General features: G+C 54.8%; 1 protein-coding gene across 2 annotated transcripts; it reads right to left on the bottom strand.

Moving 5' to 3' along the window:
• Window positions 1-1,124: 1,124 nt before the first annotated feature.
• Window positions 1,125-13,083, bottom strand: RIC8A (RIC8 guanine nucleotide exchange factor A). 2 transcript variants are annotated; one of them, XM_084207149.1, is made up of 12 exons: window positions 12,964-13,043; window positions 12,037-12,200; window positions 11,412-11,585; window positions 9,139-9,186; window positions 6,458-7,072; window positions 6,023-6,117; window positions 5,083-5,233; window positions 4,384-4,479; window positions 4,111-4,255; window positions 3,628-3,772; window positions 2,849-2,968; window positions 1,125-2,139 (listed from the first exon to the last, which is right to left on the bottom strand). In XM_084207149.1, exons 3-12 carry the CDS (start codon window positions 11,493-11,495, stop codon window positions 2,019-2,021), a joined length of 1,620 nt encoding a protein of 539 aa, XP_084063275.1. In that variant the 5' UTR covers window positions 11,496-11,585; window positions 12,037-12,200; window positions 12,964-13,043; the 3' UTR covers window positions 1,125-2,018. The 2 variants fall into 2 exon arrangements, with proteins under 2 accessions (XP_084063275.1, XP_084063274.1); XM_084207148.1 differs by lacking the exon at window positions 12,037-12,200 and having other exon boundaries at window positions 12,964-13,083.
• Between the last annotated feature and the right edge of the window lie 27 nt (window positions 13,084-13,110).

Here is a 13,110-nt window from a genome sequence, read left to right as displayed (position 1 = left end):
GTCACAGGGCTGCAGCCACGTCCTGCTCTGTCCCACACCTGCCACAACACAATGCAGAGCCTTGTGGCACATCCAGCTGGAAATGGTGGGGACTTCGTTTTTAACCATGCCCTGCTGCCTCCAAAACAGAGTTCCATGGTTCTGTGAACACCTCCTCCCAAAACACCCAGTGCCAAGCTCAGCTCCTGCTCCAGGGCATTCCAGACCAGGCTTGGCAGCTGTTCTTAGGGATTTAAGCACTCTGGAAAATTGAAACAACATCAGAAGCAGCTGCATTAAAAACACCAAACCCCCCTTTTCCTTTTGCACGTAAAGCTTAAGAGAGCTTCAACGGCTGGGAAGGGACTGGGGTCTGTGCCTGCACACAGAGGGCTGGGGAGGGGGGGTTTGCTAGTTAAAAAAAAAAAAAAAAAGAAATGTAATTGGCCTAAAAGCTCACACTGTGACACAGCAGGGCTGCCCCGAGCCCAGCAGCCTGGAATGGTGCTTGGGGATCAGTCAGGAACAAAACAGAATTATCCAGGTTGGGAAAGACCTCCAAAATCATCGAGTCCAACCTGTGACTGATTCCTACCTTGTCACCAGCCCAGAGCACTAAGTGCCACATCCAAGCCTTCCCTGGACACCCCCAGGGACAGGGACTCCACCACCTCCCTGGGCAGCCCTTTCCATGAGGAAACTTGCTGATGTTCAACCTGAACCACCCCTCGCAGAGCTTGAGGCCGTTTCCTCTTGTCCCATCCCTTGCTCCCTGGGAGCTGCACTCTCCTGTCAGGGAGCTGTGGAGTGGCAGAAGGCCCCCCCTGAGTCTCCTTTTCTCCAGACTGAGCCCCCTCAGCTCCTTGTGCTCCAGACCCTTCCCCAGCTCCATTCCCTCCCTTGGACATCAGCCCCTCAATATCCTCCTTGCCACGAGGGGCCCAGAGCTAGACACAGCACTGAGGGGTCTCAGCAGTGGAAACTGGAAAACCAAGCAAAGCACCCCTCCAGCTCTTCACCTCCTAGACCATGCTCAGGAACATCCCCAGCCCCTCAGGACACAAGGGCAGAACACCTGGGATACTCTGCCACAGGGATTTCCTTGCTAGGAAAAAACAGTGCCACACTCCCACATGTCAGGTTGGCTTTATTCTAGCATCACTTGTGCATTCCTACTCATGACAGGAAGTTTGGGAACTCGGATACATGAGACAAATGACAAGATTTTCTTTTCAAAGAAAAGAGGAATAAAAATAAAGAGAAATCTACACCAGGCCCGATGGCAGCCCCAGTGGGACACAGCAACCTGGGGACAGCAAGGATGAGCCACGGACAGAGCACAGGAATTGGCCTTTTGTCTGGAAAGCAGGAGGTGGGGAGAGGCAAATGCCCAAACCCAGCTGGGTGGTGACATAGACAGTGCCCAGTGCCAGGGAAGGGACAAAGAGCGTTCCCGGCAGCTGCCCGTGCACGCTCTCCTGCGGCCAATGCAATGCTGGAAGCTTCCAAGGCCACACCAGCTCTGATCTGCTCAGCCACACATTCTGGGTGTGCACAGACATGGATACAGCCACCTGCACCATGCCCTGCGGATCCCACTCCCACTGGAGGCCCACAGCCCTCTCTGGCAGCCCCGCTTGCCATGGCACTCCTGGGGAGCAGCTCCCACTGTGGGGCCATGCACACAGCCACAGGAGGCTCCGTGGATCACTGAACCCTGATGAAGTGGCAGGAGAAGCCTCCCCCTGACCCTTCTTCCCAAACAGCACATATTTAAAAGCCAAAAATCCTACTGGAGAGTCCTGGAAGCAATTTGGAGTGTGAAATCCTCAAGGCTGCTGACAGGAGAGACCGAGGTGGAGCCAGGTCACGGAGACCTCTGGAAGGAGAGGTGGCTATGGAGCTGGGAAGGAGGCAGGTGTTCCATGTGGTGGGCTGTGAGGGGTCCAGGCTGGATCCAGATCCCACAGGGAGTGACATGGCGCAGTGCCAGCCCCTGGGTGCAGCACCAGTTCCGAGGGAGAGTGGCTGGAGCTGGCTCAGTCCAGCCCCAGGTCCGAGTCAGAGGACGAGCGCTCGTCGGCGATGTTGCGGATGGCGTTCTCCATGGGCGCCAGGTTGCCACTCGGAGTGATGCCCATGGGCTGGATCACCTTCTCCCTGCAGCCAGGAGGAGAGGGGAAAGTAAGGCAGAGCTGCAGCACACCATGGGAACAAATCAGGAATATGGCAGCAAGGTGGGGCTTGTGGAAATGGCCTGGAAACCCCTGGCACCACTAAAGATCCCTTCTGAGAAGTGGGGACAGTGCCAGCCCTAAAACTTCCAGCATGGCAAAACAATGGCCTGGAAGTACAATCCTATTCCCTGGAATAGGCTCCTTTCTAGAGTCCTGTTCTGGGTGGTTGAGGATTCCCAGAGGAAAACTAACTCTGGTGTGCATGTTCCTTTTCCTGCAACATAGGATGGACTTACTTCCCCTCCTACGCTTGAAAGCCTGAACTCAGCTGGGCTCCTGTGGGTCAGAGATAACTGGAGAAAGCACTTCAACAGGGAAAGAGGCTGGTGGCACTGGCTGCCATCTGTCCCTGCTGCCTGTCCCCAGAATGCTGCTTCCCCCTGAGCTACATTGCCAGGACAGGGGCTGCTGTCCTTCCCAAGCACCTGGACAAACCTAGAGAGCAGCAGGTGCTTGAGAACAGTGCAGGCACAGCAAGGATGCTTCCCTTGCACATCACGGAGCCATGCTGAGGGAAGTTTCCCCACATATCCCCTGTCACTCCCTCTCCTAGATCCCTCCATGGCCTTGGGCACACAGCCACAGGAAGGTTTGTGACAGATGTACCCCTTGACACACACATGTCCCAGTACCTGGACAACTTGTCAAACATGTTGACCAATTTCATGGCTTCATGCTCCTTCTGCTCCTCTGTCATCCCTTCCATGGGGTTGGGCAGCTTCTCCTCCACACGTCCCGTCACAGGGTTGATGCTGCACAGAGAGCATTGAGGCCAGGGTTCAGGAGGGGACAGCAGGTGACAAAGGGCTGTTTAGAATCCTTCTGAGCCTCATGGAGCAGAGGAATGGCACAGCAGGACTCGCTGTCACTGCTGCTCATGCCCTGAGCCCCAAGTGCCATCACAGTGCTACTAGGAATTCTGACCTACAGCCTTACAAACACCTCCCTTTCGTCTAACATCCCCTCCTGCCAATGCCAGTGCCACTGGAAATGAGGTACATGAGGCCAGGTGACATTTCCTCCCTCTCCTCAAAGTAGGAGACAAAAGCTAATGGAGAAAATCCCAACAAACCAAATCTGCAGGGACACTGAACAGTGTGTGGGGAACGCATGGGTGGGCACAGGTCTGGAACCCCCACCCTCAAGATACCACCCACTGCAGAGGAAAAGGAGAAAGGGGGAAAAAAAAAGAGAGGAAAGGAAAAAAGAGGAACCAAAAACCAGCTGGGTGTAGCAACACTGAGCTGTGGAGAGGGGCAGGAAAAACAGGCACTTCTACCCATGCTGCACATGGAAGAGCAGAACAGGGAGATGGCAGCAGGTGCATGAAGAGGGATGAAGAGGAATAAAGCAGGAGAGGGAGGAAGGTGTGGGAGAAGAGAATCTCTAGAGGGAGAAGGGATCTCTTTACTTGGGCTTTGCCTCTTTGTACTCCTCCGTGTCCGTGTCTTCATCCTCCGAGTACTCCCCCTCTTCCCGGACGCCGGCCATGAGGCCCCGTGCCGCCAGCAGCCCCGCGGCGTTCCCGTAGCCCGTGTACTTCACAAACCGGGACACTGCCGGGAGAAGGGACAGAGACCACCCTGTGCTCCACTCCTGTGCTCCCACCAGCTCCAGCAGCACGGTTTTGCCATGTCTCCAGGGCATGGAGGTGCTGACAGGGAGCAAGGCCCATGCGTGGGAGTTGAACGTGGGCCAGGCTGTGTGCAGGGTGCAGGGGTGTCCTCCAGCACAGCCTGTCCCTCATTACCGGCCTGAGAGACACCACCTCCTTCCCACAGAGTTCCTGGAGCTGTCCCTTTTCCCCACTCAGCAGGGCTGTCCCGAGGGCAGGCAGCAGCCCTGCAGAGGGTCCCCATCTCAGGGTCTCCCTGTGGAAGCCCCCAGGACTCACCGCTCTCCTTGCAGAGCACGAAGAGGAACTCGGCGGCGCAGTGCTTGACATCGGTGTCGATGTGCGTCATGAGCCTCACCAGCTTGTTCCGCAGGGAATTCCCCACCTCCGGCCGGTTCCGCACGTCCCGCAGCGGCGGCAGCACCTGCAGGGCCGCAGCGAGAGTGACAGGCCACTGTGGCTACCAAAGTCACCCACAGCAGAGGTGTCTGGAGGGTGGCCTCCCCTTCCTCAGGGCAGCACCCCCTGAACGAGGGGCTGAGCACAGCATACCCTGGCTTTCAGGAACTTCCTGGTCTGCCGGTGGACTCGGGCACTCTCCGTCAGCAGGTTCAGCACAGGGGTCAAGCTCTCCTTCAGCTTGTGGCCCTGCAGGAACATCCCCAGAAGGAGCAGCATGTCAGTCATGCTGAGCTCAGCTTGTCTGGCTCATGCTGGAGAACACGAGCACAGACCACCAGGGAGATGAATCGACACGGAGCTTCCCAACCTCTGCCACACTCATTCAGTGCCTCCTTCCTCCCACACCACCTGCAGTGGCACAGGCAGTGCCAGAAATATTTGGGCAGGGCATCCAGGGCAGAGAAGTGCAGTGGTAAAATCTGGAGGCCCTTTGGAACAACTCCAGAGGCTGAAAACTGTAGTCAGCTTAAAAATAACATGAACTCAGGTTTCCAGAACTGCCCATTGGATCACTGCTGAGTGAAACAGGGCTGATTTGTCAGTTACCCAGTTAATTATCAGCTAATCATCCACTGTCCCACCAGTCTCACTGCCTGTAGCCCTCAAAGCAGTGGCAGTCACCTTCCCAGTTCAAGGATATTGGTTTAGTCCCACCAACCACAGCTCTGCCAAAAGCTGTCCCTCCTACAAAGGGCTAACTTCAAACCAAGCGTGCTGCTCCCACCAGGCTCTTCCAGGCTGAGGGAAAGGTGCCCTGGACCTGTGGACAGAAGCAGCCCCACCACTCACCCTGTCCAGGCGCCGCTCCAGGAAGTCTAGAAGGATGCTGACTGCATCCATGTTGACGCCCATGTACTCCAGCGAGCCCGGCCGCACTTTGGGAGTCAGGAGCACATCCAGACACTTCAGGGGCAGGTTGCCCAGCAGGTTGACTGTGTGGCTGCATGTGTGAAAGAGAAGAGAAGTGAACACACAGCGATGGAGCTTCGCTCACAGAAGTTCTTCAGCTCTGAAGAAATGAAGGCCTGTCATTAACTTGCAGGAGTTAGTGAGGACCTTGCGATCCAAGTTTTCCTGGAGCATCTCAAGCTCTCACAGCACTGAAATGTGATAACTTAAGATGCTTTTTGGACAGCTAACTATATGCTGAGAGTCCAAAGATACTTCAGTGACATCTGAGAACCCACAGATCTTGACGCAGAGCCAAGCAGGACCAATCTGGATAGTCCAAGTTCTGTCTCTGAAGTCTCCTGTGTCACTCCTAATCCTGATGTTCCACACCAGCACTGCTTGGGATCTCCCCAGCTATGTATTCTTGGGGACAGGATGGTGTCAACCTGCTCCAAGCTGAAACCCCTGCACCAATAATGCTTGGCAACATGACACAGCCAATTTCTCAGCAAGGCTTAAGATTAATTAAGGCCACCTCATGGACGTTTTAAAGCAGCGCACTTCTTCTCTGGCCAGTTGCCCACTGAGGTGGATGCCACCATTGGGACAGCCTGACACAGAACATGGAACAAGATCTCAGGGGTCAGGAGGCCATGGCACTCCCACATGGCATTCTCAGGGCAGGAAAGGCTGTTTCTGAGTTCCAGCAGCGTGAGGGATCCCCAGGCTAAACCCAAAAGCTGCTGGGCAGTAGGGTCCTTCCCAGTCACCCAGGGTCAGGCAGGATGTGCCTGGGAGAGCTGGCAAAGCTCCAGGTGAAGCTCCTCCCAACACAGACCTGTGGAACTCCTCGGTGCGGTCCTCGCCATCGGCAGAGATCATGAGGCAGTGGCGCAGGAGGGCACCCAAGTGCCTGTACAAAGCAGCATCTTCCTGGCCCCAGCATGGAGAAAGGAACACCTCGGTCAGTAAAGGGCATCCCACACATCCCAGAGCCTGCAGCCCATTCCCCCCTCCAGCAGCCTAATCACGGACTGCAGGGCATTCCAGGGAAAGCAGACTCTCAATTCTCCATTTGGGAATGCTAAAAGCACAGGCAAAGTAAGGGATAATACTGCACCGGACAGAGGCAGTGCCCTAAGGACACCCGAGTCCCTCATCACCCTGAGGGTGCACAAGGACCAGTCCGGGACATGAGAAAATGCGAGGGAGGAGAAAACCTGCAAAGCCAGAGCCCGGAGACACGTGAATGCCACGGGCCCAAGGAGCTCACCTCGTCCACCTCCCTCTTGCTGGAATCAAAGGTGATGTTGAAGAGCACTTTGAGGATCTCCATGGCTCGCTCCGTCTCCTGCCGAGGCAAAGGTGGGAGAAGTCCCTCCTCGGTGGCAACTTCGTAGGGGTCCAACCACTTGACTCCAAGGGTCAGCTCCAGGGTGTCTGTCATGAGGCTGATTCCCCGGAGCTCCTGGGCGAGCTGCTGCCGGATGTCCACCCTGAGGGCCGTCAGCAGGAACAGCAGGCGCAGGTCAAAGAACTTGATGTCGTGAGGAAGACTCCGCTCGTTGTAGAGCTTGATGCGCCGCGCCAGCCCCACCACCAGCCGCCCCTCTGCCATCAGCTCCTGTGCCATGGCACTGCTGAACACGATGTTGCACAGGCATTTCAGGGATTCCAGGATTACATCCAAGTCTGGAACCTCCCGGATGAGCTCCTCGGTGTAATCGATGCCAGCGTGCCTGGAGAGGGTCTTCAGGCCTTCCTTGGTGGTGAAAGGGTCGAGGCAGTGCTTGTCCCGGGACAGGATGCGGATGCTCTCCAGGCAGGTGACCTGGCAGGACGGCTGCAGCTCCCTCTCCAAGAACTTGATCAGCAGCTGGGCCATTTTCTGTGCAGTTGGAAACAAGCAATGCCTTGGATACTGACACTTCCAAGGGCTCCCTACGGCCCTGGCATGCTCTGCCCTGGACAACAGCAGTGTCACCTGGGCCTGCCCAAGTGTGCACTCAGTGACACTCAGGAAGTGCCTGGCTCTGGCATTGATCCTGACCAGTCTGCGCAAGAACAACCAGGAAAAAATGTCTTGCAGAGGGTGTTGGGTGCAAAGGCAGAGCACAAACTGTTGTAGCTCTGCCCTGGTGAGGATGGTTCAGGCTGACAGGGCCAACATGCCCACTGCACAAGGGAGGGACATAGGACCCAAGGGACGTGAGGAGAGCACCTGATGCCTTGGGAAAAGAGGTGAAGAGACCTCAGGAGACTCAAATAAGCAGTACCTCCTTAATTTCAGTGCTGTCTGGAGACCTACTGGCCCAGATCTTCCATGGGTACAGACTGGCAGAGCCCCACTAACACAATTCACTGGAGCTGCAAAGCTCATGGGGAACAGTGAGGCATGGAGCAGTACGAGAGCACAGGTAAGGCCTCACAGACACGGACAGCTCAGGCTGAACCACAGCTGAACCACATGTGGCAGCACTTCACATCATACCAGTAACCCACACACACTGCTGGGGGAGCCCACCAGACCTCAAACACAACACAGCTCGGAGCATGAGTCTTTCTGTGGTGTTACAAGAGTGAAAGAACCCAAAAAACGAAGCCTGTAACCAGCTTAACAGCCCCATTGGTTACACTTCAAAATAATCAGAGAATCATTAAGGTTGGAATCATTAATCATAATCATCCAGGTTGGAAAAGACCTCCAAGACCATCAAGTCCAACCCGTGACCAATCAGCACCTTCACAACCAGACCAGAGCATGGAACAGTCATTCCTTGAATACCTCCAGAGATGGATGATGGCTATACCACCTCCCTGGGCAGTCTCTTCCAAAGCCTGACCACCCTTTCCATGAAGAAATTCCTCCTGATATCTCACCTGACTCTTCCCTGGTGAAATGAAACTACTGAGGGAAGGAATGAAGAAAAACTGAACTTCAGTTCTTAACGTGAGGCTCACAGTGTGCCCCACACTCACATCCTGGGGAAATGATGAAGTACAGCTGTTCCTCTTCTACTTCCTCAGAGGGAGACAAAGTTTCAGATACAGTCCCAGCAACCAAAGCCTCAGACTGGCTCAGGGGAAAGGGATCTCAGGGTATATGCCTGAAGCTGAACCATCTGAACACACACACACCAGGAACTAGTGGTGATGTTCATCTCATATTTCGTGGCAGACACCCTAAATGTGGGACACTATGCCTGAAGCTACGTCCTGTGTGACTCTCCCAGCTCACACAGCAGCTCAGTGCAAGGCAAAGAGCTCAGATCGCATCAGATCCAGAGCCACATTTCAGGCTGTGCCTGGAACGCTCCAAGTGGCAGCAGCTGGCCCTGGCACAGCCGAAGGAGGTCCTGCTCTCCACCCAGGTCACCTGGCCTGCACTTGCTGTGCTAACAGGCATTGGCACCATCCACCAGTGAACTGACCACAGAACTGAGCCAGCTGGAAAATAATCCAGGGAAAACAGTCATTTTTATGGCAGAACAGCCAGGCTGAGGCCTGCCCTGTCACAAAGTGCAGCAGGAGCAGGAATGAGCAGGCAGTGTCCTTCCCTCCTAGTGCCAGATTACACCAGCTCAAAGGATTTGCTAATACACAGCTCCTGGCAAATCCCACTGCTGGCTCCCAGTGGAGCCCCTCACCCTCCCCCAGAGCCAGAACTGCTGTGATCCCTGTCCAGAGGCACCAGAGATCACATCCATGGCTGGGACTAAATGGATCATGGAACCATTGCTAGTGTCAGATGGATGCTGACCTTTATCCAAAACCACCAACTAAGTGATGGAAGAAACAGAGCCAGACACTCCAAGCACACAATTCCCTAACCAAGTTAATGGAAAACTCATTTCTTCTCCTGTGGGAGCTGCTTACCAAACCCAGCTGGACATGAGTACAGAGCAGCAGATTTACACACTGACCAGAGGCAGAAAGCAAGCAGCATGTGCCTACCTTCCTCTCTTCCCGCTCCTCATCCTCGAAGATGAAGCACTGAGATTTCTGTAGGAAAAACAAAATCAAACAGAAAGAGAAATAGGTTAAAACCCCATGGGACCAGAGCAGAGCCATTCAGCTGGAAAGCAGCGGGTCCAAAACATGCTGCAACAGCAAACACACCATCTCCTGACAGTCCCCCCCCACATCATGGGCATCACCCCTGGATCCACAGCACCAGTGCAGTGCCACAGGCCAGCTGACAGATGGATTTAGTTTAAGTACTGCAGCAGCACAGTGGGTATTCATCCCAATCCCAATATCCTCTAAGAGCCGGTAATTCCCCTGCTCAGTGATACCACTGAGCTGGGCCTACACGTCCTCCCCTTGATATTTATTATTCCTTTTCCTGACCCAAAGAAGTCCTGTCTCCTTGGTACATGGGAATGGATCCTTGTGGTTACCCAGGTTGTTCTTTAAACACAAGGGACTTGATCTCCACACTCCATCCTGTCCCCATGGTGACAAACACTCCTGATCTCCATTCACTGTGTTTCTCTTGCTACTTTGTTCTTCATTGCCAGTCTCCTTCCTGACCAAACCTGCTCCCATGGAACTGGAGATCACAAGCGCCTGGGGAGAAGCAGCACCTTCCAGTCATTGAGGCAATCCTTGTTCATTCCAAGAGAGCATTTGATCCCAGCTTGGAGAACAAAAACATTTAAAATCCATAAAACACTGATTACGTGTGTGCAGTCACCAAGAGCCCAGGGTTCTGTCCAGCCTGGGAGCAGTGATGGACACAGTGCCTGGAACAGCCCCAGGTGTGGGGACAGGACAGGTGTACTCCAGCCAGGCTGTGTGTGAGCTGATCCATCCAAACTACCAGGAGCTGATGGCTCAGTCCTGGCACTGCTGTGCTCCACAAGCAGGCTGCTTGCCTCAGCACATCCTCTTTTCAGGTTGTAATCCCATTTGGGGATATTTTGGCCACACCTTTAGCTGTAGTATATTCCCAGCAAGCAAAAACTGCATGCACAACAGTGAATTAAAACAAATCCGCAGGAAAAGCATACAGAACCATCAGCCTTGCAGCAGAAGCAATGCCAGGCCATGCCAGGTTTATCTGCAGTTTCATAATCCTCTTTGACTGCTCCATTTCCTCCAGACGGGCCAGCAAGCCCTGTGCTTGCAGTTCCCTAGGCTTGATACCCCAGGAAGGACCCAGCTGGGGGAATCCAACAGGAAATATTGTGGTTTGGGGGCACACAGACACTGTTTGCACCCCGAGGATGCTGGTGCTGCACCTGCTGCTGGTGCTGTTAATCCTCAGTGCTGTCCTTAACAGACATCTGCTCCTTCTTGGCCAACATCTCCCCATTTCAAATCTGACTGTTAGGAATAGTTCCACACTCTCTCTCTCACACATACTCTTGCAAAATATTCCTCAGGTTTTCCCTCCTGGCTTCCACCTACTCCAGCCTGGTGCAGAGTGAGTCAGAGTGATCCACAGGGCCAGCCCCTCTCAGGGGAAACCTCCGAAGGAAATTTCCCTGACAACCAGAGTCTGTTTCAAACAGGATTTCACAGAGCCATAGAATATCCTGAGCTGGAAGGAACCCACATGATCCATTCAGTCCAGCTCCTGGCCCTGTACAGACACCACGACAATCTCACCCTGTGCCTGAGAGCGTTGTCCAAACTCTCCTGGAGCTCTGGCAGCTTTGGGGCTGTGCCCACTCCCTGGGGAGCCTGCTCAGTGCCCAACCACCCTCTTCCTAATATCCAACCTAATATCCAACCTTTTCCTAATATCCAACCTAAACCTCTCCAGCTGTTCCCTTGGGTGCTGTCACTGGTCAGAGGGCAGAGATTGGAGCTGCCCCTCTGCTGCACCTCAGGAGGAAGCTGTAAATGGCTGAGGTTCCACTCAGTCTCCTTTCTCCAAGCAGAGATTTACCACCATGGATAATCTAAAGGCTAGAAATGCTCCCATCTCTGCTTCCAGATCATTGGGGTTTGATATTCTACATTCATTATTTATTGCCTTCAGAGCTGTGCCCATACGAGATCCCAGCAGTCACCTCCAACCACCTTTTGACTTGCAAATCCCAACATCCTTTCACCTGCAGCTCCTCCCTGGACTCTCTCAGCACATTCAAAACTGCCTTAACAAAAAAGCTCCTCCTACTCAGTCCTCACCCTTATTTCCCAGCCAGGCTTTTCTTGGGATCTGGATAATAAATTTTTTAGGAGTCCCTGAGCTGAGGGAAGCGTCGATGCTCACTCACCTCTTGGTTGTAGACCTGGAGCACCTTGAGAACCGTGTCCTGCTCCCCGCTTTCCAGCGTGGATACCACAGCCTGGAGATCCATTATCCCAAAAGCTCAGCTATGGCACAGCCCGAAGGAAGGGAAGTGAGGGGATTTCCAGGGTGATGGAAAAGCAGCTCGGCACACAGACCTCTGAGAGAGAAGAGAGAAAGGGGTGGAGAGAGCAAGGAGGGAAAAAACACAACACAAAACAATCCCAAGTGATATTGCTCACACTGATGTATCCATAAAAGTGGGGCAGATGGATAACCCGAGCAAAGCCAGCAGCCAGCTTCCTCTCTCTCTCCTGCTAATCCTCTTCTTCCTCGCTTTGCTTTTCAATGTTTAATATATGCCCTCCCAGGAAAGCACTCAGGGAAAACCTTCCCCCCACCAGCTGGGGATTAACGTGGAGCAGATAACAGCAGCTCCCTGAAATAGCTCCCTGCCGCCTCCTCCTCCTCCCCGCCTGCCCTGATTTCTGCTGCCGCACGGGGTGGGGGGAAATAGCAAATAAAGCCAGAAACATTCCCGTGGAGTGACAAGGGATGGAGCGGCGAGGCAGCCAGGCGGGAGAGCATCCTCCGGCTGCAGGCGGAGCTACCTTGGCAGGTGCTGGGAAGCAGACCGGGGAGGGTTTGGTGACGGCTTGGATGATGGCCGATCCCTGCAGGCGCAGCCAAAAGGCGCGTCCGGAGCCGGCGGGCCCCGGGAGAGGATGTCCCTGCCGACACTGCCAGCGAGCAGATGCGCAGCTCCGCGGGATTACTGTGGACACGGCACTGGTTTAGCGGCTCCCGGAGCCACGCGAGCCCACGGTGCTGGGACGTGGCTCGCAGTGGGGGGAAATCCAGCGGATTTGGGCTCGGACATGTGTTCGGCTTCCGTGTTGCCATGAGGATGGGGCTGAGCTGGTCACACCAAGCTCAACAAACCGGGATCCCAGGCCCAGGGCCCCCGGGGTTTCGGAATCACACGGGCTGTCACCTCCTGCCCACGCAGCCCCAGAGGCGCTTTTCGGGGGGACCAAAAGAGGCAGATCCTGCATTTTGGAAGGCAGAAAGCTGCGGAGACAGGAGGCTGGGCTGGCCCGGGGCAGGGACACAGCATCCCCATGTGCAGGGGCTGGGATGCAGGGGATCCACCTCTGCTTTAGGGGGGATGACGTGAACCAATGGACCATTGGGCATACCCCATTTCCATACTCCTATTGCCTTCTCACACTGCCACCTCCTTCCCCCACCATTTAGGTAAATTCCAAACCCCCTTTTTTGTCCCCATAACCCTGTTTATGTCCCTAAACTCCTACTTTCCCCCCCAAACCTATTTTTGTCCTACGCCCCTATTTTTTCCGCAAAATCTCTATTTTTCCGCCCCAAAATCCCTAATTATTTCCCCAAAACTTCTGTTTGTCCCCAGCCCCCTATTCTTGTCCCCAAAGCCCCATTTTTGTCCCAGTCCCCCCGTTTTTTGTCGCCAAGCCGCTGTTTCCTCCCCCAGCCCCCTGTCCCCGGCAGGGCGCTGGCCGTACCTGCGGCCCGGGATCCCTCGGGGGCAGTTCCAGCCCTTCCGCCCCGGCCCGGGCGAGCGGCCCGAGGGTCCCGGCGCCGGGGGGAAGGAGGAGGAGGAGAAGGAGGAAGAGCGGGCGGACATTTCGTGGCGGCTCCGCCCGGCGGGG

This window comes from Fringilla coelebs (genome assembly GCF_963513975.1).
Source record: "Fringilla coelebs genome assembly, chromosome: 6".
NCBI classification, from domain to species: Eukaryota; Metazoa; Chordata; class Aves; order Passeriformes; family Fringillidae; genus Fringilla; species Fringilla coelebs.
Note: the sequence above shows the minus strand (reverse complement) of the source record. Positions and strands in the feature narration are given on the sequence as shown.

Coding starts and splice junctions, on each gene's coding strand:
- RIC8A (XM_084207148.1), bottom strand. CDS start 11,495: ATGGATCTCCAGGCTGTGGTATCCACGCTGGAAAGCGGGGAGCAGGAC. Junction 4,480..5,082: donor TGGAGCGGCGCCTGGACAGG/GTGAGTGGTGGG, acceptor ATGTTCCTGCAG/GGCCACAAGCTGAAGGAGAG. Junction 2,969..3,627: donor TACAAAGAGGCAAAGCCCAA/GTAAAGAGATCC, acceptor CTCTCTGTGCAG/CATCAACCCTGTGACGGGAC.